We start from the raw sequence: 22,628 nt of genomic DNA, 5'->3' as shown, positions 1-22,628 counted from the left end.
GCAGAAGCAGAAACACAGGGAGTCCACAATGGGCATTATTAAGCACCTCACACACCAGAATCACACACACCACGGTAGCTCTGTGTATTGGGTCTAGCAGAGCTGCAGATGGTTTTTCCCATAGCAGCCCTGATAGTGTTGTGCCTGCAGTGGGTTACCCTGGATGGATGCCAGGTGCCCACCCAAGCAGCTCCATCATCCCCCCTCCTCAGCTGGACCGAGGGGACAAAACATTACAAAAGGCTTGTGGGTTGAGGTAAGGCCAGGAGAGTTCACTCAATAGTTACTGTCATGGAAAAACAGACTCAGAGTGGGGAAATAAACTGAATTTATTTATTACCAATCAAAATCAGAGTAGGAAAATGAGAATTAAAACAAAGCTTAGAATCACTTAAAAACCCTCTATCCTCCTTTTAGTTTCCCCCTTTATAACTGAGCTTTCTGACAACTTTTTAACTAGGGACAACAATTTTTTAATTTTCTTTGTTCTTCTGAATAAAACTCATGTAAAGTATTCATAAATATGGATCATTTTCTACACCATCTGGACTTCCTGTGAGCACACAGACAGTGAAGAGGGAAAATCCCCTGTCTGAAGCTCAGGAACCAGATCAAATCTGAGAGAGTCCAGCATTTCAGTACTTTGCTGCTTGCTGCAAAGAGAATCTGACCCTGTTCTCTCAGTAGTTGGAACTATATGTTGTTTTGAGGTGGGATTATCACTTTTTGAAGCTGGGAAATGATATATTAGGCATGTACAGGGGAAAGGTGTGACATCCAAGGTCTCTAGTATACTGATAACTTTGTAAATTATATGTCAGTTACCACTATTGCTTTCTTATCTACATTAAATTCTCTGTACTCCAACTACAGATTCTTCTTTTGGAAGATCACATGTTTTTGGTCAAATGAAATGTTTGAAATAAATTTCCACGTAAAAAAATCCCAGTTTTTGTGAATGTAAAACAACCCCCTTTTTTCAAATAATTTCCTGAACTAATAATTTATTTACATAGAGTCAATTTGGATACATCTCAAATAAAGTAATAAAAAATACCCAAATTTTAATGTGAAGTACATTCTAAAAGCAGGTGCTATTTATTTAATTTAAATAAAAGGTAGAATGTAAAATATTTTCAAAATTCTAGATCACCACAAATGAATAAAAATACTTTCTTAGGCCAAGCAACAAGTTCTGAAAAATATATTGATTTTGTACTATGTTAATACACTTTAGGATTGACTGCCCAGGACAGCCTTGAGCTAAGAATCAGATTATCAATGATTTTCTGTTTATTTCTGTAAAAAGCACTTTGATAATTGGGCTTATCAAATAAGTAAAGTTTCCATGTACAGCAACAGCACCTTGTCACAGAGATGGCAAACAGAGGTTTGGTAGAGTTTGGAAAGACAAATGGAGTAGTCAATTACGTACTAAGAGCTTTCCTTTACGTACACCTAAGTAAATATTAGGATACCACAGTTGTGCATTGAGTAAGACCTTGTTTAATTCAGTCCAAGGTTGGAAGCATCAGTTTAGCTGGGCCGGGGGCAAAATTACAAGAACCTTAGTTAATCAGGGGTTCAGTCTGGAGAACAAACTACACCATCTGGATTGGGTTTTCCTGCAACTATTCTCAAGTTACCAAAGGTAGGTTGAATTTGGTTTTTTTGTTGTTTGTTTTTGGCAAAATTGTTTGCTTTACATTATTGCTGCAATTATATGTGTCACTGTTTTGGGTGATGTACGATCACCACATTTAGCATTGCAATGTAAAAGGTTATTTCCGGCTTTCTGGTTACTTTGTGTATTTGGCAAAAAGCTCTTTCTTTCAGCCTAAGAACTCTCTAAGCATGGAAAACTTGTGGTGAAGTCACTGATAGCACAGAGCTGTAGAAAGGTGCTACTCCTCCTATCAAAAACAAAGTAAAGAAGAAGAGCAGTTATATTTATTGTACAAAATGAAAAAGCAACTTCTATTAAAAATCTGAACTCAGAGAAGTGCTATTTCCTTGGGATTAATTCTTTTAGAACCTTGAAGGATATTCTGTCACTGCTTTTGTAACATTTTTATTGCAATGATAAACAATATTTCATTCACTAATAACGTACCTACAGCTAAGGGAGATCCTGATTTTCTATCTTCTGTCCCATTTGTATTGATTATAGGATCAGAATCTCAAATCTCAGTTCTCCCCTCCATACATTAGGCTGCTTGTAGACTTGGAGCTGAAGTAATTACAAATTCCTCAACAGAGGCTGTTTTATTTTCTTCACATTCAACTTTTATTGGAGAGGAGCTTATCAGTTCACACATAGAAAGTTAAGCCAGTTCCAGAAACAGCTATTTCACAACTCAGAAGATTCCAGCCTGACTATATCTTACAAAGCTCATTCAAGGAAACACTTCAGCAATTTTGTGTTAAAAGAGTTTTGGGATTAAAAACTACTTACCATTTGATACTGAATTTCCATTTTCAGCTGTCACAGAGCTGGACAATGGATTAGATGACTGAGTTCCATGGTTATTTGCATTTTTATCCTGCGTTTCTGATCCCGGATCTGATGTATTTGGATCTTCCCTGCTCCTCAAATTCAGATTAGTTTCAGCACCTGACAGAAACAGAAAAAATGATTGTCAGCTTCCTTTTAATTAGTGACTTTCACATGTAAGTAAATGAAAACTAAACTAACACAGAGAGACCAAGTTACTTTATTAAATTAATCAAATTAATCCCTAAATTCACAAGTTCGGTGATAAATGTGAAAGGTTGAAAGGTTTAAATCAGTGATTTTTTTGTAGGCTTTATTTCTTTTTTGTTTGTTTGTTTGTTTTCTTGTTTTTTGGGGTTTTTTTGTTGTTTTGTTGTTTTGTTTGTTTGTTTGTTTGTTTTTGTTTTTTTGGTTACTGCTCCACTTGAAGCTTTTTAAAAGTTCAGGGGAGAGAAAGACATTACAAAACTTCATTTGTATTGTTTATTTCACACAAATATGAGTGGATATAGTTCACCAAGTGTTTGTATTGTCTCTGTTTTAGATTCTATTTCACATGACCTTACATAGCAGTGTCATCATTACAATGCCTTTCATCACTGCACTAAAGCATACTAGCAACAGATACAGTGGAATCTTATCCTTTTCTTTTACCACCTACCACAAGAAACAAACTGGCTTTTGAGATTAAACCATAGTAGCAATATTCCTCCCAGCAGATCCTCCCTGTGGCCACTGTTTATCAGCCTCAGGGATCTCCAGCCATCAGTTGTCATTTTCTATGAAGTGCCAGGTTTTCATGTCAGAGCCTTTTAGTTAAATTTCTTCAAGACATCAAGAAGAGGTCTGATCCTGTAGGAGTTCCAAAGCTTTTTACAATCCACACGCATTTGTTCAAAGAGAAGGGCAAAACAAAGCCCTTGTCTTCTTCCCCCTCTGACTGATGGCACACCCAGGAAAAGCAGAAAGAGTTCACAGCAAAGCGCCTGCAGCTTCCTCTGAGCCTGCCTGGCTGTGTCAGCCCAGTGCTCCACAAGAAACAGGGCTCAAGGCATCGCCTGTGCCCGAGTGCTGCTCCCCACTGCCCTTCAGGGGCCAGGGACACGTTCAGAGCTGGGAGACAGGAGGGATGGGGACAGTAGGAGGGACCCCACTGCAATACCTGCATCCCAGTGTCCCCACTCCACTCCAGTGTGACAGGATGTGAAATAATGTGATGAAATGCTGTGCTGGCAAGGTTATGCATTTTTTTAAGGATATATCTCTTTTTTTCTGTGTTGGCTTTTTTCATTGGTTGGTGGGGTTTTTTGTTTGTTTGTTTTTGTTTCGCATTTTTGGGGGTTTTTGTACGTGTTGAACATATAAAGCACATCCTTTCCTTGTCATAGTCAGGCTTGATTCATAGAAGACAAAGCTGAATTTGGTGGTTTCTCCTTTTCAGTCTTCCTAACTCTTCCCACTTCCTCTGAGCTGCAGGGCTGATGTATTATGGCTGCCCCTGGTGCAGAGGTCCTCCTGTAACATTCTAAAATGAAAATTTTCCTCCTATGACAGCTCTGAAAGAGCTATACCTTGACTTTGGTTGTCATAATGACAGCAAGAACCAATGGAGGTCAAAAGACTAGCTACTAAAACCAGCATTAGAGCATTCATCCATACTTCCAATAACATCCTCAGCTTTCCCGAAGATATTATATATTCTTATAAATACCAAGCACATGAAAATTTTTCAAGGGGAAGGAAAAACATTTTTTTCACCAGGTAATAGATACTTAACCTGAAGATTTTCTAGCCCAATGTTGACTCTTCTGTCATTTTTTCATTTTTATGCCTGAACTAAAGAAAACAGTCTATCTGATTTGGGAAGACCAACATTAAAAACTTAATTAATGAAATGAAAACTATAAATCCATTCTGGTTACCTCAAAATATTTAATTTGCTTGAAAAGGTCTTTCCTATTTTTGTTTAGCTATTAGTTATCTAACACTGAATTGCTCTTAATATTTTCTTATCTTAAAACAAATCTGCCTTGAATAGTGAAAAAATTCATTTTCGAACTGTCAGATAAAACATTTCCATGTTTGTTTCATTTTTGTCCCTTCCTTCCTTGCTCTCATTCCCTGATTATTGTATTTTGCCAGATCTGACAGGATTATTTCAGTGACACTGTTTCATAAAATGGATCTCTAGGCAAATGTGCTTTGTATTGAAAAAAATTAGGCCTGTTCTACCCACAATAACTGATTAGGGAGAGGCTGAGATGGAAAGTCTGAGATGGAAAATGCATATGGTACAATTATAAGAGCATGCCTGATTTAGCTTTTGTACAAGCAAGTTGACTGCAAAATGCATCTTTGCAGCTCATTTTAAATTTCTCTGAAAAGGAAATGTCACTTTTAGATGTTAATAGTCAGTGCACTTGCCTATAGATCATAATCCACCTACATAATTATTGTGCCACTTTTTACATAAAGCTTCTTGGGGAAGTGGCTGAGATCCTTATTTTTCATGGTATTCGAAAGATTTATTGATTTGCCTGACATGTGTAGTTCATTTGAGAATGAGCAAGTAGAAAGAATTTTTCTTGCACTGCCTTTTGAAGAAGTCTTTTGTTTCATAGGTACATTTATATCTTTTCAGGGCATTCATAACGGGCTCTTGGAAAAAAAAAAAAAAACCCCACCTTTTCTCCTTTGTATCTGTAGAATGAAATACTACAAAGAATTGTGGATAGCTACTATTAAGCTAGAATATCATACTAAATTGGCAGAAATAAGTAGTGGAATATATGCAGCATAGATTTGGGGACAGCTATCTAGACAGAAATTTGTTATTCTATTTGCTGTATTCAATCATTTTAAGAAATGTACCCCTTTAGTTGCTGAACAGAAAACTATATAGAGAAAATATATTTTGTAGTGCCTTATTTCACTGATCTTGGGGGTGGGAAAGAACCTTATATTTTATTTCAAAACAATCTGGATTATATAAAGGTACTTGAACTAATTTCCTATATATAGGCATCTTCAGCTTATTGGAGCAGATTCATGTGTCTGTAGAACAAATTTAACTGTGTACATCAGCAAACTTCAACCAGACTTCAGGAGGGTGCCCCTGAAAGTGGCTCTGCCCCACACTGGACCAGCTCCCCCTGCCCCAGCTCACAGGACCACGCTCCTGCCCTGAGCATGTACTGTGTCCAGCTCTGGGCTCCTCAATACAAGACAGACAAGCTACTGGAGAGGATCCAGTGGAGGGTCACAAAGATATTGAGGTGTTTGGAGCTTCTCTCTTGTGAGGAGAGGCTATAGGATCTGGGCCTGTTTATTCTAGAAGAGAGAAGAGTGAGAGGAGGTCTCATCAATACACATTAATATCTCAAAGGTGGGTGCCAAGAGGATGGTGCCAGGCTCCTTCTGGCATTGCCCAGCGACAGGACAAAGAGTAGTGGCCATAAAATAAAACACAAGAAGTTTCAGCTCAACATGAGGAAGAACTTCTTTACATTAAGAGTGGCAGAGCAATGAACAGACTGCCCAGGGGGCTTGTGGAATTTCCTGCTCTGTAGACATTCAAAACCTACCTGGACACCTTCCTGGGTAGCCTGTTGTGGGTGAATCTGCTTTTGCAGGGGATTGGACTGGGTGATCTCCAAAGGTCAAATCCAGACCTGTGAATTCTATGATTCTGTGGTTGCTGGAGTAAACTTGCTCCAGGTTATCAGCATCTTTCTGCATTGGGAAGCATAAACTGGCCACAGTACCCAGATAATGAGGTGCTGGGTGGAGGAACGACTGACAAGCCCTGGATGCTGTTGGCTGTCTCTGCTGCCAAGACTCAACTCCAGCTCCAGTCCAGCTCCCAGGGCCCTTTTCCCAGGGCTGCTCCCCAGAGTAGCCTGATCCCTATAGAATTGTACAAGGTAGTACTTTTCAAGGCACAGAACCTTGCATTTGCTTTTTCATTAAACATGCCAGAAAGCCCTGACTTTATCTTTTGTGCAGGGGCATCCCCTTCTGTCCTGGCTCCATACTATTCAAAATATCCTTGAGCATAACAAAGGTGTCTCCTGACATTTTATGATAATATTTCTATTTAAAATTCCTACTGATTCCTATTTTATCTGTCAAGTATTGGTGTGAAATGCACTTTCTCCTCATGTTTTCTTAGTCACGTAACACAGAAGTTTGGACTTTTCTTCACATTAATATCGGTGCTCCTGCTGCCATCAAACCATGCAAATACAAGTATGCAGTTCTCTTTGATCCCTTATCAACTTTCTGAACTATCAGAAATATTTTGGGAAAAAGGAAAAAAACCCTTATGGTTCCTACATTTGAGTATCTTCATCAACATAATGGTTTTGTTAGCTTTTTGTTCAGACTTGTGCTCTGCTGTTCTCTCTAGATGGATAGATTATTTACCAGGTTTAAATATTATTTTTTTAAAAGTAACATCATCTTCAACAGTTTTTAGCTGGTAATAAATATTATTTGAAGAGTCATCCATGCCTACTTGCAAGAGACTAGCTACAGAGAGGTATCAGCTGTAGGAGCATGGTGGAAGTTCATGGATATAAGAGGAATAAAAGCTTTAAGTAAAAATGTAGTCTGAAAAAGTGAACGGTAATTGTATTATTATTTCAGAAAATTGACATTGCCAAAAAGATATCTCTGACTCAGTAAAGTCCTACTCTGACTAGTCTTGCAGGTAATGAGGATGCATGGACTAAAAGGATGTTTGGATTGAGGGAATCATTTGTCCCTCAGCTGTAAATAGTGCTAGTACCAGTTACTAGCTGTGAGCAATCACATGTACAGTGCTTTTAATCAGAGGATGACAAAGTGTAACAGTTATTTCCTTACAAACAGGCTCCATATTCCAACAAATCCACAGCTAATTACATCAGCATTACTTGAAAAGTGCAAGAGGAACAATATGCAAAAGAGGCAGCTCATGAAACCCACAGTTGCTCATTATTAGTGCTCTTGGAAGAGACTGCATTTAAAACTCAAGATAAAGTCATAAGGCACAGGATAGACAGAAATGCACTTCTTTTGTAAAAAAAAAATAAAAAATCAGAGTATGGCACTGATGGAAATGAATGTATTTGCTTTTCCCCCCCCTTTTTAAGTTACTATCGCACTTTTAAAAGAAACCAATAATACACTGAAAGTCTACATGCTAGAACTTTTTTGTCAAAAGATTGATTTAAACTCTTTTAATTGAGCTATGACTTCCAAATATCCTATTATAAAACTTCTTTTTCTCAAACAAAAATGTATGATCCTAAGCATCATAGTTATTTCATAAGCAGTACTTAGGCTGAACAAATGCTTTATCACTAAATTAGAAAATGAGCCAGTATTAGCTCTATTCATATGACAGATTAAAGTACTGAACTGAAACATTTTGAGACATTATTATTTTTCTAAAGAAATCATATACTTAGCCTATTTTATAAAATTTAAAGATAAAATACAAATTGTTGACTAATATCAGCATTTAGGTGGAATCATCATAGCCTTTTTGTACAGCAAGATATGAAAAAACATTATGTATTAAAGGCTGAGCAGTAACTCACCTGATAGAGTTGTATTTTATTTTCCTGTGAAATCCTTTGTTTTGCTCACCTTTCTTTAAATGTAGGTGTATGGATATGGATACCTATGTCCCCATATGATCTTTTCAAATACTTCTCCTTTTAACACTTAGTGCTCATTTACAGTCTAACTGAGAACTCATTAATAATAACAGAAGGCTCCACTGCTTTCAGCAGGGTTTGGATCCCCTTTGTGCTTACTTTGGATGCTTTGTGCAGCCCTGCCAAAGCACCAGGGACTCATAATACAGGGCAAGTACTCTTGCTTTGTCTATCCTGGTTATTCAAATGTGATCACAACTGTTCTCTGGCCCTGAGGCAAATGGTGTGAGACCCCTATCAGAACTACTACACTTTCCTTGCCCTCCACAGCAGAGAGGAATCCAAATCACCTACTGGGAATAGTCCCTGGCTCTTTTCCTGAGCCACGCCCAGATCTGTCTGGAAGGGAGTCACCTGCCAGGTCCCAAACAATGCTGGGGATTGCTCTGTGCACTGTGCACAGGAGTGAGCTGCCATTCCAAGGACATTCCCTGGCACTGGCTCATTTTCTAAAACAGATACAGCCCTTCACGTTGACAGCACTACTTACCACAATCAAAAATCAGAGGTCAGTATTAACCTATCTCAGGCAAAAAACAGGAATAAATGCGGAAGAAAGACTACTTCAAAATCACATGGGGCTGGTGGAGCACTGAACTCCTGCACCGCTTCTACTGAAGCCACATTCAAAGGTTTTATCATGACTGTACAGGGACAGCAGATTTTCCTTAGTTCTGTTCTGGTATAAATGGGAGTCATGCATTCCTCTCAGTATGATTTGACATGACCATTCTTTTAAGGCACACATTTCATTTCCTTAATTAAACAGAGAGCTAAAGATGAGTTTCCAGCTGAGGAGATTCAGTGTCTCAAGCTAAGCAGGATGTATCTCAGTCCTAAAGCTGAAACAATCCCTATATTTTATATATATATATATATATATATATATATATATAGTATAAAATCAAACATTACTTCTTCATTCATGGAAAACATGACTTTCTGTAACTAATGATCGATACACAGTTTTAGGTATCAAGATCCACAGTTACACATTCTGTATCAGCAACTATGTAAACAGGAAAACATAAATTCTGGCAGATAAATTCATGTTGTACAGGAGGAGAAGCTTTTTGTACCTGTTCTACCATGGAATGTAAAAGCTAAATAGCTCAATTTCCTTAAACCTACAGCTGGTATCCAGCAAAATGTAAATTTCAAATCAAGCAGCTTGTCATTAAACATGTTAATGAGTGAGAACTGATGGACCCTATTAACCAGCATCTGAAAGTCAAGACATTGCAGACAGAAGGGATTTCTGTTCTGTGCTCTCACTCTTTCTTAGAAAAGACAGGAATACACTGAATCCTAATGGCTGACCCTGGATATTTTTTTACATTTACTGTGACAAGTGGACATTGTGAAGTGTGAGGGAAAAAAAATAAAATATGTTGATTTCAGAAAATGTACAGATATTTTTTGATAAAGGGAGAGGAAGTTTAAATAAGAACAGATCATTTTATTTTGGCTCAAACGTTTACCCCTGTGTTTTGTTGCACCTTTTCAATTACACTTGGTGTCTCCTGTTTTGCTCTGACTTACTGTTGAGACATTCTTTATCTGTGGCATTTGCTAGCTACCCAGCACAGGTTGTCTTGGGTGTCCTTTTGCTGGATAAATGCATATTTCTTCAGAGTAATTCAGTTTACTCATATGAGGTCACACCATGACCCTCTGTAACATGACTGTTTGCTTTGTGTGCTGAGAGCTGGAGGCAAACAGCTCTATTTTATTTGCTGAAAGAAATGAAGCAGGCTGAAAACTGTCAAGACAGGATTCCCCCAGCCTATTAGCATGTGCTGCCTGTCTCACCCTTCTAGCTGTGCTGCTGGCTGTTACTGCCATTAGAGGCAATAATTATCCATTGGTTTATTTCACCTCACAAAGCCTACCCTTACAGCAGCAATTGTCTAGGACTCCCCCCCCCACCTGTGATGTTCCTGGGATAGTAGAATTTGTACTGTCACTTCCAGCGTCCTTTCTCTCTGAGCTGTGTAAGTGGAACTATCAGGTGGTGTTACAAGCTACTCCAGAAGCCACGCTCCTTGATGGAGCAGGTGAATACAGAAACAGGCCACTTATTTTGTCTGGGAAGCAGCATTTGTGGAAGCTTTGTGTGAGCACTGGAAAGCAAAGAGAGGAGACACAGGCCACGAAGAATATCAAGTGACAAAACTCACTCTGCTTGAGGAAAGAGCTCCTCTGAAGAATTTTGTGTTAGTGTGATATCAATCAGCCAAATTTCAGAGAATGAGGCTGGTAGTAAGAAGGAGGCTGCAGAAGCAGCTGCAGGAGCTCCTAGGTCTGGTTCAGCCCTTAAGAGCCATCAGCTCAATTATAATTTTATAAATCATAGCTCTGGAAAGTACACACCTAGAACAAGAAAGTTTCTTCTGCTTTCTTCTCTGATGGATTTGTGCTGTTAGAAAGCATTCTCATTTTACATTTAGTTCAGTCAATACAAACTACAAACCTTTCCCTCTTTCCTAGAAGAAATGTTAGGGACATCCCTGGGTCAGGTAAACTCTCAGAGTTAGTGGGGGAGAGATAACATAAGTGCTTTTTCCCTGTCTGGAGGACTCTGGATTGTTTCAATTAGTTTCTTTGCCAACATGAGGCTAAGAATACCATTCTGAAGCGGAGAAAACAGCCTTCTCAAGGAGTGGGAAAGGATGAAGAATACCTGGACAGGCTGCCATTTCTCCTGGCTGATAGTATCTAAGCAAGAAGTTGGAACACCATTTCAGTTCAGCAAGTGAGCTAGACTCCAGTCAGTGTCTGTGTTTCAGACACTGGGGATTAATTCATCCTATCTTCTCTAGGAACTGATTTCTGCAGGCCTTTCTGAGGTCCATAAAAAGCCACACAGGGCAGGAAGGAGGGGAGCATTGCTTGGGACAATATCCTGCTTTAGAAGAAGTATTTATTCCCTACATGTCCCCATGTTCCTCACTGTTTCAAGTCTAATATGGAAAAGAAGTAGTTGATTTTACTCTGTTAATGGTTTCATTTACTTCTAGGTGTGTTGATTGGCTGACCAAAGAGTGTACTTTTTGTATTTGTGTGTTTAAAAAACTGCTGGTGTGCTGGAAAAGGAGAAGGCAATTTGCTGAGAAAATGTGACAAGACACTGTCTCAACCTCCCTCAAGCACAGTTTCAAATACTGTAAAAATAAAAAAACAAAACTACAAACAAACAAACAAACAAAACCCCCAAAAGAACCAGATAGGTATTTGATACATCAGATAGGTATTTGAAACATCACATCAGCTCCATTTACTTCTCCCAGAATGTTTCTACAGATATTTTTCAGGATATCTCATACCAGCTCTCGCAGTGACTGCAACACAGAAGTCTTGGCATAAGTGACTGCACTGAGAAGATAAATTGAGCAGATCCTAAGGAGCAATCCAAGGGATATTTTTGGTTCACCTGTACTGTAATCCTGCCCACCAAATAGTGGACACAAATCTGTTCTGGGAAACTTCTCAGACAACATTCATACTTTGTTTTCCAAGTAAGCTTCAAAGACAAAAAATTAATTTAGATACCTATTTAGCTTGTTTTTAAGTCCATTTTGAAAGAGTGATGGTCAATGATGCTGTCATTAACCTCAAAGCAAGAACATATGGCTATTGCAGATGCAGTGTGATAAACATCCATACTGTGCACAAATACAGATAATCAATGGCTAGAAATTGTCTCTAAATGCTACTAGTATGTCCAGACTGTTCTGCAATCAGCCCCTGTGGAAAGAGCTAAGAGAAATAATGAAATGTAAAATTTCAGGCCTAATTTTGCATGTTTTTTGTTTCTGTTTTAAAAATTTCATCACATAAAAGTATAAAATTAGTTTTTATCCTTTTTATTTTAAAGGAGAATGAAAACTCAAGCCAAAAGAGGGCTGAACTTGAAGGCTTCTGTATTTTCCCATTCACTAGCAGTTCCAGGAAGAAGGTAGATATCCCTAACTGCTTTAAATCATACTCCTACCTCCAGTACTCCACTTCTAAGCACTTGACTACTCTCTCACAGCAGAGAGTAGCAGTGTGGAGAAAGAATAAGTGTCAGGGTACCCTCACATTTATGATCAAGTCTTTTTATCAGTCTCTTTTAAATTGTCTTCTTTTGTTCCTCCACCCAGCCCCACAAAATTCCAAAGCTGGAACTGGAACAAAATCCACACATCCAGGTCTACAGAGTTTCAGAGTTTCCTGATGAACAGCATGAGTCCTACCAATAACTTTGGGTCATCACTGAAGGGCTGGAGTTTGCATAGCTCTTGGATACCTGAGCCAAGGAGTTTAGAAGTAAATTGGCTTATTTATAAGACAATTATACCCCTAAATGCCAGCCCAACCAATGTTGAAATGACTACTCTTCAATTCATCTAGGTCCAAAAAAAGGTCATCACATTTAATTGTTAACATTTTCAGTAAGAAGCATTTAAATGTATTTGAGGTAGACCATTTCAGTACTTTATAAACATTTTTGAAAGCCTGGACATGAAATAATATTTACTTCTGCACAGAATTTTAGAATGCTTGGTTTTCATTTCAGCCTAAAACAAATATAAATGTCACAATCTTGACATTTTCTGTGAAATGGAATTGTTGTTCTCTACTGAGGTAATTCTCAAAAGATAATTTAATACTGAGATGGATGTAAAAAAGTTAAAAACATCTGAAGAGATTTCTCAGTTAAGCTGAGAATTTAATTAGAGATCTTCTCTAAAATGTGTGTCCATATTTCATTCTTCATTATGTTTCAAATGCTGGAATTCCTGTAAAATGAAGTGACATGGCATTTTCTGGCAAATACCCATATTCTTCTTTGATATCAGGAATGTAAGTGTGCTACAAATCAATTTCTTTCTCTTAGATATGGCTAATTTCTCACAATTGGTTTACAATTAATGATATAGTGGATCCTAAGCAAAAACACTTGTGGTTCTGCATTGTGAATTACAAATAAAATTCTTACTATTTAAAGAAGCCCATAAAAAGAGGCCCATGTAAAGAGACAGCTTTCTGAACCATTACTGATGTTGCAACTATCATGCCACATCAGATGCTGAAGAAAAGACATTTCTATGAAAATAAGGATCCTGTAAATGTCTACCTGAATGATTCAAGTTGCAATTAAAAATGGGATATTATTAAAAAATTTGGGTTTTAAATGCACTAAGCATCACAATGTGGTGTAATTATTGTGGTGTAATTATTGTACTCAAGTATCAGACAGGATGAAGGGGACACAAAGTAAATCCAGCTCAATGTAAAGGACACAAAACAGAGTCATTAATTTGAAAGAAATGTCTGCAGTTCTCAGAAATGGATCATACAAAAAGAACAGAAAAGTCAGTGCAATTGCTTTTCCTCAGCCCTCCTCTTCAGCAGTGAGTTGGTATGAATATGAGAGAGCCTGCAGTGGCTCAGATCAAGGTGCCACCTAGTCTAGGATCCCTTTCCAGCCAGAGACAGTTACAGTGTAAAGTCAATGGAAATCAAAAATGCAGTGATATTTTCCTCTGGGATCCTGGGGCTGCACAGTCCCCTTCAACCTCTATTTCATTAATACAGCTTTTGGAAATGTAAGGAGGAGTGATAAAGATGTGATTTTGTTTTCAATAAAAGCACTTAAAATGTAAAATAAATATGAATTTTTATGACAACAAATTTTTTTAACCTGAAAATTAGACTTAATTTGTTCTTCTAATAATCTTTGGGTTAAAATTATTTATGGTAGTCACACACAAAGCCTCTTTCACATGTTGGAATAGATAACCAAAGCAAATGCTATATTAATGTGGTTTTAGGCTGTAACAGCAGTGAAGTCAACCAGAAATTGAAATGCTTTAGTGAAAAAAAAAAAAATCATAACAGAAACCCATAACAGTCTTCAGCAGTAAAATATACTAGTTTACAGGCATTCTGAAATGGAAAATTATTCTTGGTACATTGTATTTATCCAGAAACAACAAGACTTTTCTACGATACATTATCCAGACAGTGACAGACTTAAAGATCAGGAGAAGACTGCAGATTAAGGTTGTATCTTTCAGGCTGCACAGTCCATAGATATTCCAGGAATCTAGTGTACTTTCTCTAGACTCTTCTAACCTTTTTCTGCTGCAATAACAGAAACAATTATTTCCTCTGAAAAATCACCCAGCATGGGCTGAATGGCAACTGTATCGCCAGCAGTTCTGTCTGCTCCGTGTAATTTTTTGTATAGGGCATCTCTGGCTAACCAAGAAAGAGTGTTTTTGTAATGAGTTACATTGAACTCTTACTAGCAGTGCTTCCTCCCACTTTTCTTCACCTACAGCAAGAGACTCAGATTGAGAGTTGCAAGTAGATTGTAGTGAAAATGTAAGTTTGCCAATGACTCTAAACTGGGAAGAGCTGATGACTCCCTTGAGGGCAGAGAGGCCATGCAGAGAGATGGACAATCAATAAATAATTCTATGAAGTTTAGCAAGTGTTGTATTCTGCAGCTGGGATGGAGCAATCCTGGATGCTTGTACAGACTGGGGAATGTTGGAAAGGAGCACCACAGAAAGAGACCTGGGGCTCTTGGTCGATGTCAGGGCAAATTGAACATGAGACAGCAGTTCCTGGCAGCCAGGAGGGCCAACCCTGTCCTGGGGGCATCAGGCACAGCATGGCCAGTGGGCAAGGGACAGGATTGTGAGGAAAAGGTTTCTCACCCAGAGGGTGGTTGAACACTGGAGAAGGCTCCCAAGGGAAGTGGTCACAGCACCAAGCTTGCTTCACTTTGAGTGTTTGGACAACAGTCTCAGGCACATGGTGTGATTCTTGGAGTGTCCTGCACAGGGCCTGGAATTGGAATTGATGATCCTGATAGGTCCCTTCCAACTTGTCCTGGTCTGATGGGGGGGAGGGAGAAAGAAGACGATGGGGGAAGAAGAAGCTGCAGTTTGTGTTGAGGAACACTCACTCCCCCACATCCTGCTCCTGGCCTGTGGTGTCTGCAGCACGGACAGACAGCGGGACAGAGCTTCTCTTTTGCTTTTAGTTAGTTTTAGCTAGCTGAGGCAGAGGAGTTCCCTGGACTTTTTTTTTTTTTCCTTTTTTCCTGGATCTGTTCAAGCCTGCTCTGGACTGAACACCCAGCCAAACCCTGGGAGCTCAGGCCTGGGGCCCACCGGGGCCTGGGCCTCGGCACTTTCCAGCGCCAGAGGGACTGATAAGAACCTGAGCGAGCCGAGCTACACCACGTGAAAAGGACTTTTCTTCCTGGATTTGACATCTCATCAAACAGTGAGAGTTTTCATTTTTTGATATTATTTAATTTCTGTTAAATAAACAGTTTTTTCCACTTTTCTCTGAGGAAATCTTTTTTCCTGAATCAGTTGGGGGAGGGGCCACTTGAATTTGCTTTTCTGGGTGGACCCCCATTTGGAGGGTCTCTCCCAAATTTGCCCTAAACCAGGACACAACTCTGCATATTCTATCAGAGGCTGATGACTCTCCTGTGTTTAGATATCTGATCTGAAAATTAGTCACAGAAAGTCACCCTCACTCCCTACTAATTAAGGCAATTATGTAAAAAGATGTTAATCTCTTTCTGAAAAGTGTGCTGAAGCTTAACTGACTAAAGTTTTAATTATTTGAGAATTTTCCTTTAAAGATGTAGAACCTCAATGCCTTATACAATCATTCCTCTAGCATTTACAGGTAAAAGATAAAGTTGAAAACATAGCTTTCTGTATTACTCATGGTTTGCAAGTTATTAGCTTTTACCACAAAGAAAGTATATCTATTTCATTGTACAGATAGGAAGGAGATGGAGATAGGATTATTATCTTTATTAAGTTGCTTAAGACAAGAAGTTGAGTGACTTAGAGGGTAAAGGCCTGGGATTTCATCACAGAAACACAATTAGGGATTTCATTCGTAATCCGCTGTTGAGACGTTAGCCACACAATAGCTTGCTCTATCTGATGATAAGGGAAAATTATTTATTAACTATGAAAGAGATACCTGCCTTTGGCAGGACAGTACTTTTCGTATATATATACATTACATTTTGTTGTTCTCCAAGTTTGAGTCAACTCAGTAGAGGGTATTTGGCAAGATTTAGTCCCAAGGTACATCAAAGTATCTGTATTATTTTCCAGTTGTAATTATCTTCCTATGACTTTCAATGCTTAAACTGGAGAATGTGGAATAAGACACTGATATGTGAAACAGCTACCTGGTTCCACATATCATATTGAAAATTCATCACTTAGGAAGTAAGTGAAGAAAGGATTCACACAGTGAATGGATGTCAAGGATAATGGACAAACAATAACAATATTGACAACAATAAATAGTTAACAATCTAAAGTTTTCACATCTTTGCTGTTGTTACCAAACTGTTTGGAAAGAAATAGGTCACTGAAGAATGGACAGACTTGAATATACAGATTTACTTGTACTGAAACATTATTTTACAAACTTGATGCCTATACATTGATGATGTATACAAAGGAAATGTCTTCTTAATTTTATTTCTTAGGCACCTAGATCTGGGGTTGCAAACTTGTGTATTTTCTTTTGCTCAGACACAGAAATTAAGTATCTATTTTTTAGTAATTTTTTTCTCAACAATGAAGAAGTGGGAAGAACAGAAAACATTGTACCTTCATCTCAATAGACTAACGGTGAGAAATCCACATGAGTACTCACTCTGCCAGTCCAACCACGGATGAGTGGTTAGGATTTATTCTACCTTTTGTTCTGAAGGTGAAATGATTCCCCTTTGCATGGAACAATTTAATATCAACTGTACCACTTAAGAGAAATAGCATCACAACCTCACAAAATCTGAGTATCATTCTTCTATACTGAGTAACAGAAAATTCTGTCCTTGCTCATAAATATTTAATATGAAATGCTTAAACAGGTGATTGTCTCTTCCTTATATAAGTAATGTCTTATATGTAGAATAGTCAAAAATATTTGGATATCCTGCTAAGGAGTGCTGTTTTGTGTTTAAGGATTGAATTTGGTTTCATGAGATCTAGTTTCAAATCTCAGGTCCTGTCTATTTGAGTAGGGCCTTTCTCTGCACATGACCATTCAGTTTCAATCTGTCTTGCAAACTAAGGTTTCAACCTGTCTTGAAAACTAAGGTTTTCACTTCCAGAAATCACAGAGGAAAGATTTGTGTGTGTGTATTATCACTTATCTGCACTAAAGTCTCATTTCATATGGAGTAAAAACAAATCCCTGCGTAACAATACAGCTGCAGTTTCAATGACAACTCTTTCCAACCTTCAAAAAATCACCTTATCTAGGTTCTCACCTGTTACAGCTTTGTTTGAACAATTAGCTCTGCAGAGCAAAAAACTTCTCTTGTTACATGTGAAGTATTTTGCATAAAATTGCATACTATATGATCCTGATCATTGTTTGAACCAGCAGGGGCTAGTGTTGTATTAAAAAAAAAAAAAAAAAAAAAAAAGACCATGCTCAACCACGAAGAAAAGAAAGTTGTTGCCATTTGATTTTTTTTTGTTGTTGCCCTTCTGAAAGACAATGCTCTCAGTTCAGTTCACAATAACTCTTCAGCGCATCAGAAAACCACAAATGTGTTCTGCTGTAATTCTGGACGAGCTTTTCTCACAAAGAGGTCAGGAGCCAAAAGGACATAAGTGTTTTCAGGCCTTGAAATTACTCCTCCAGGCGAAAGGCAGGCATGCTGGAGGATCTGTATTGCACTTATATTGGCAAGGAGGCTTTCATCTCCAAGGCTGATGATGCCATACAGAAACTCCCTGATTCCTATAGGTAACTCTGCATGACTTCAAAATGGCCCAAAGTTTTACCTTCTAGTTTTAGTTAAGATTGTCAATAGACTACATCTTCTGAAAATAAAGGAAATTGCACATTATAGAGTGCTATTCTAGGCTATGTCTTCAACTTTAATGAAATTCTATTAACTTTTTTTTTCACCCTATCATCGCTGATAAATAAAATACTGCAAATGGTAAAAAGAAAGGGAGGAGTCTTCTAGTAACTTAATATGCATTAGGCAAGAGGTGATAATAATGTCAGAAGGTAGCACATGACAACTTCTAGTTTTACACAGCTTGTAAAGACCCAGCTTTGATGACTGCCACCTTATTACTTTGCAAGAAAAGTTAAATAATTTTTTCCCACTGTTACCATAGAAAATAGATGAACACATGAAGTACATAAAAAAGGCAAATTGTAAAAACACACATATTCACTTGCATTTCTTAGTTACTTTCAATCCATCTACTTATCATTGAACTATTCATATGTAACTGCACTTAGTATATAGTAGCTTCCTAGCTCATAAAATATTGATTCAGGTTTTTTATCGTATATCTTTCTTGAACTTTGATCTTTCATACTTAGTGCTCCCTTGATGAAATATTTAGAAGTACATTTTCCATGTGAAAGGTAAATTTAGAGGTTTTTTATGGTACCCTCTGTTAATGCACTAGCTTCAACCCACATGAGACCCAAGCTGAACTCTATCTTGGTCACATTTAGTTGATCATTGCATTTGCAAAAAATATTCCATTCCAAAGCAACTTTTGTTTTAAGGTAAAGGTTATTTTTTTTTTTTTACCTGGTTGCAGTGGTTTACAATACTTTCTCAATAGGTACATTGAGAGAGACTTGAGAAGATACATCCAAAGAGTTAACTTTAATAGTTACTTCCCAGCAGATAAAAATGTATAAACTGTATGATAAACTAATATTCCCAACTTTAAACAAACAAACAAACAAACAAAACTAACCACAAAAACATTAAAAAACCCCACAGAAAACATTCTATGTACATTTATAGGCAGTGAATGTTACTGAGTAATTATGTCAAAGCAAGTGAAACTACTGCAATAACTCCTTTACTAATTTCATCAATTCAAATACTTAGCATCAGAAAAAAACCATTCTCTTGAGGTTTAGAACGGATAAATTCTCATTTCATACTCATTCAACATACAGGATTGAATTCAGCATAAAAGAGCAAGCAAGGTCCAGCTAAAGCTTTTTCGGGGTCTGGAGGACTTACAAGGGTTCTGCCACAAGAGTTTCTTTGATAGATGAGTGTCCCATCTTCACCTAGATACTAACTTTCATGAAGCTTGTAGAAACTCGGTTAATTTTGAGACCTTTATCTCCTTGGCTGAAAGCAATTTTGGCTGAAGGCTGCCAAAGTTCTTAAGAATAGAGATGTAGGGTAGCAGACATCCACGTCTTGCTCTGTACACACATGTACAGAGCAAGAACAAACAACTTCATCTGTATAGCTGTGTAAATTAGGATATGATACTAAAATCAATGGAGTAGGTATTTAAGAAAATGGACAATGAATAATAAGAGAATCCATCCTGTTCTCTACAAGATTGTTTTTTATTTCAAAAGTATGACTCAGACTTCCTCCCAAAGAGATGGCACATCAATAGGCCAATGGAAGTACAGCTGCACCAAGGTATGTGGCATGTGCAACAAACAGAAGGAGCTGGAAGACACTGCAGCTGAAAAACTATGATATAGTTGAAATCATGGAAAGTGTTAGTTTTGCAGCTGGACTCAATGATCTTAGTGTTCTTTTCAAACCTAAGTGATTTGATGACTCTGTATTGCCTATTTTGAATATGCTGCGCACAGCTCTTGATTAAGACAAGCTATTTGGACTGATAGAAGTGAAGAAGAAGAGAAAACAGTCTAGATATTTTCTCACACTAAATTATAAATTCACAAAATTTTCTGTTTAGGAGATGCTAGTATGGGGAGAAATTTCTATATAAAGTGTACTGAGTAGGACTTAATAGGAAACATTTTTTTAAATCAGAAAAGTAATGCAAAGACTGGAGTCAGTGTTGTTATTGAGATGCAGAACCAGGATTTAGTTTAACTTTTTAATTGTTCACTGCATGACTCTCCATCCAAGCATTATTTAGGGGAATAACGAAGACTGTATCACCAAATACAGAATTTAATGGAAACAAAATGATCAAACTTTAAATGACAGTCTTCAAAGTAAAGCACATCTACCAGCCACCTAGCCATATATTTAATTAAAAGTATTTTTATACTTTGATAACAGAAACTAATTTTTCATACAATGTAACATCTGTGTTTATTTTACTGAGACAGCTGGAATGTTAAAAGAACATCTAAACTTTTGTCATACAAATATTTTGGTAAAAAAGTTGATATCTCAGACAAAACCTGAAGACATATAGTTTCTCTATTTAATTTATATTCTATGTGTGTTTCTTATGACTACAACAGACCTTTAAAAAAAACCAATCAAGGTTTTCATTCTACGTTTTTGACCACTTTATCAGTTTCCAAGGTTAGAAAGGTTTTGATGCAGAAAAAATTCACAATACAGAAGCACAGAGAGCTGCCTTACCTTCTGGCTCCCTGATCTTACGTCCTGCTGCAGATTTTCGTAGCACGCTCCTTCCTGAGTTGAACAAGCTAGTTAACTCATCAAGGGGACTGGTCAATGACCTTGAGTTTGTAGGGCTGTATGGAAATGAAGATGATGAATTTGAGTTCAATTTCCTGTGATCCGCTCTTGCCACCTTTGGGGAGTAAGGCAGCTTGGAGAATGGAGAAGATGAGCATCCAAGCTGAGCAGGATTGGGTCTCTGAGGTACTTTTGACAGATCTGAATTTGTACCTGTCTTCCCTGCATTAATCAGGAAACTAGCACAAGTCTCCGGAGGAGATGCAAAATGTGTGGAAGCCCGGTAGGAAGCAGGAGGTGGTACAGGAGGAGGGGGTGGTGGCAGTGGAGGAGGTGGTGTGGAAGGAGGAGTCACTTTGGTGGAAACACTGAACACAATCAAGCCTGGAGATACTGGTCTTTCATTCTCCCCCTTCTGGCCTTTGGAGTACTGGGGTGATAATGGACTTGAGCCTTCTGACTGCACAGGGTATTTTAGGTTGGTTTCCAAAACAGGAAGCTTTTTGACCTCTAGTGGTGTTAAAGGTGATTCATCAGAAGCAGGTGAACAAGTGACAGGGGTTGGAGGGAATACAAGAAGTGGTGGTCTGTGGGGGAGCAAGTTAGGGAAAGGGGCTGGAATGTCACATGAGTCTTTATAGATCAAAGCTGCTTGACTGTTTCCATCCAATGTTCCATCTTCAATGTTAACATTTTTTTTGTTTTCAAACAACAGAGGAGGAGATCCAGTCACTACTGGAATTATCCCGTTACCAGTGCTTCCTTCTTCTGGCAGAAAATACTTCATTTCTTCATATACAGACTCTCCCTGTTCTGGACTCTCCGCTTCAGCAGAACTGCTTTTCACTGCATTCCCTACCATTTCAATATAGACAGGCTCATTTTCCTCCTCTTGTTGTGACATAAAGAGATTCAACACGCCATGTTGTGGTACATCAGTAGAAGCTGCCCTCTGTACTGTCACAGCGTCATAGACACATGGTTTAACTACTGTGCTTGCTTTTTTTACATCCCCAGGCTTTTGGCCAGGTATTTCTTCATAAGAGCCGCTAAGTTTTGTATTTGGACTTCGCTTTGGTTTCCTGGGAGGTATTTTTTTCATGGTACTATAGTCATCACTGTGTGGTCTTGGACGGGTCAGTACTAGGAAAATGAAAAACGCCTGTGTTATTAACAAGTTAAAGGCATCACTGGTCTACTACTTTAAGCCCTCAAATATTGCCCATTTAGTTCTACAATGAAAAGCAGACACAAACACAGGACTCCAAGCAAAAGCATAAATACTTCTAGCAATAAAATGCAGAATTTTCAGCTACCCAACCACAGGCCTTTGCTACCTGGGCATGTAATCTTCATTGGTAATCTCTGCTGGCACGAAGAGATGAAAAACTCACAGCTGAGGAACTATATTTTGAATCCAGATGTGCACAGCAAGATCTATAACATATGGAAATATGTGCTTGTTTCTCCTTTTGCTCCAAGGGAGAGGGGCATGCTTTCAACTAGGAGTCAGCACGGTGCTACTTGGACACATATGTGATTGCCAGTAACTGAAATACCCCTCTGTTATGCAATATCTATAAAACTCTAATTATAGGATGATATTATGCCCCCATCTTCTTTTGTACTGCAGGTGTGGAAATAATTTATAACTTTAGGGAATCTCATAGCCTAAGGGCAAATCCCCAAGTGAGTATACATTTAACTAAACTAGATAGCTCTTCATAGCCTCCAGGCATGTATGGAATGAAGAGACTAGATACGTAGATGACTGGTCTTTTAAGATCAAAATTAGATGGTATAAATCAGAGCTGGTTTTGGACAAAGACCAAAGAAACTGACATAACTCCAGGAAAATGAGTACATGGCAGAAACTTGGCCTATTGTTTCGTACATATAAGAACTTCAAAATTGTTTTGCGAGTATATGTAAACATTATTGTTAAAGCCACACATTA

At 38.1% G+C, this 22,628-nt stretch overlaps 1 protein-coding gene and 1 long non-coding RNA gene across 4 annotated transcripts in view; one reads left to right on the top strand and one right to left on the bottom strand.

Annotated features, from left to right (window-relative positions):
- The window catches only part of MYO16 (myosin XVI), a 363,582-nt gene that overhangs the window by 20,987 nt on the left and 319,967 nt on the right, over positions 1–22,628 (bottom strand). For all 3 annotated transcript variants that reach the window (XM_015633144.3, XM_015633135.3, XM_015633117.3), the window contains exons 32-33: positions 20,612–21,814; positions 2,456–2,614 (exon numbers count right to left, since the gene is read on the bottom strand). In XM_015633144.3, coding sequence (XP_015488630.1) covers positions 2,456–2,614; positions 20,612–21,814 — 1,362 coding nt within the window. The remainder of the gene's footprint in view (positions 1–2,455; positions 2,615–20,611; positions 21,815–22,628) is intronic.
- The window catches only part of LOC107206838, a 57,061-nt gene continuing 35,863 nt past the window's right edge, over positions 1,431–22,628 (top strand). Inside the window, exon 1 of the long non-coding RNA XR_004496447.1 lies at positions 1,431–1,651. This is a non-coding gene — a long non-coding RNA (uncharacterized LOC107206838). The remainder of the gene's footprint in view (positions 1,652–22,628) is intronic.

Source organism: Parus major, chromosome 1, assembly GCF_001522545.3.
Source record: "Parus major isolate Abel chromosome 1, Parus_major1.1, whole genome shotgun sequence".
Classification (NCBI taxonomy): domain Eukaryota; kingdom Metazoa; phylum Chordata; class Aves; order Passeriformes; family Paridae; genus Parus; species Parus major.
Note: the sequence above shows the minus strand (reverse complement) of the source record. Positions and strands in the feature narration are given on the sequence as shown.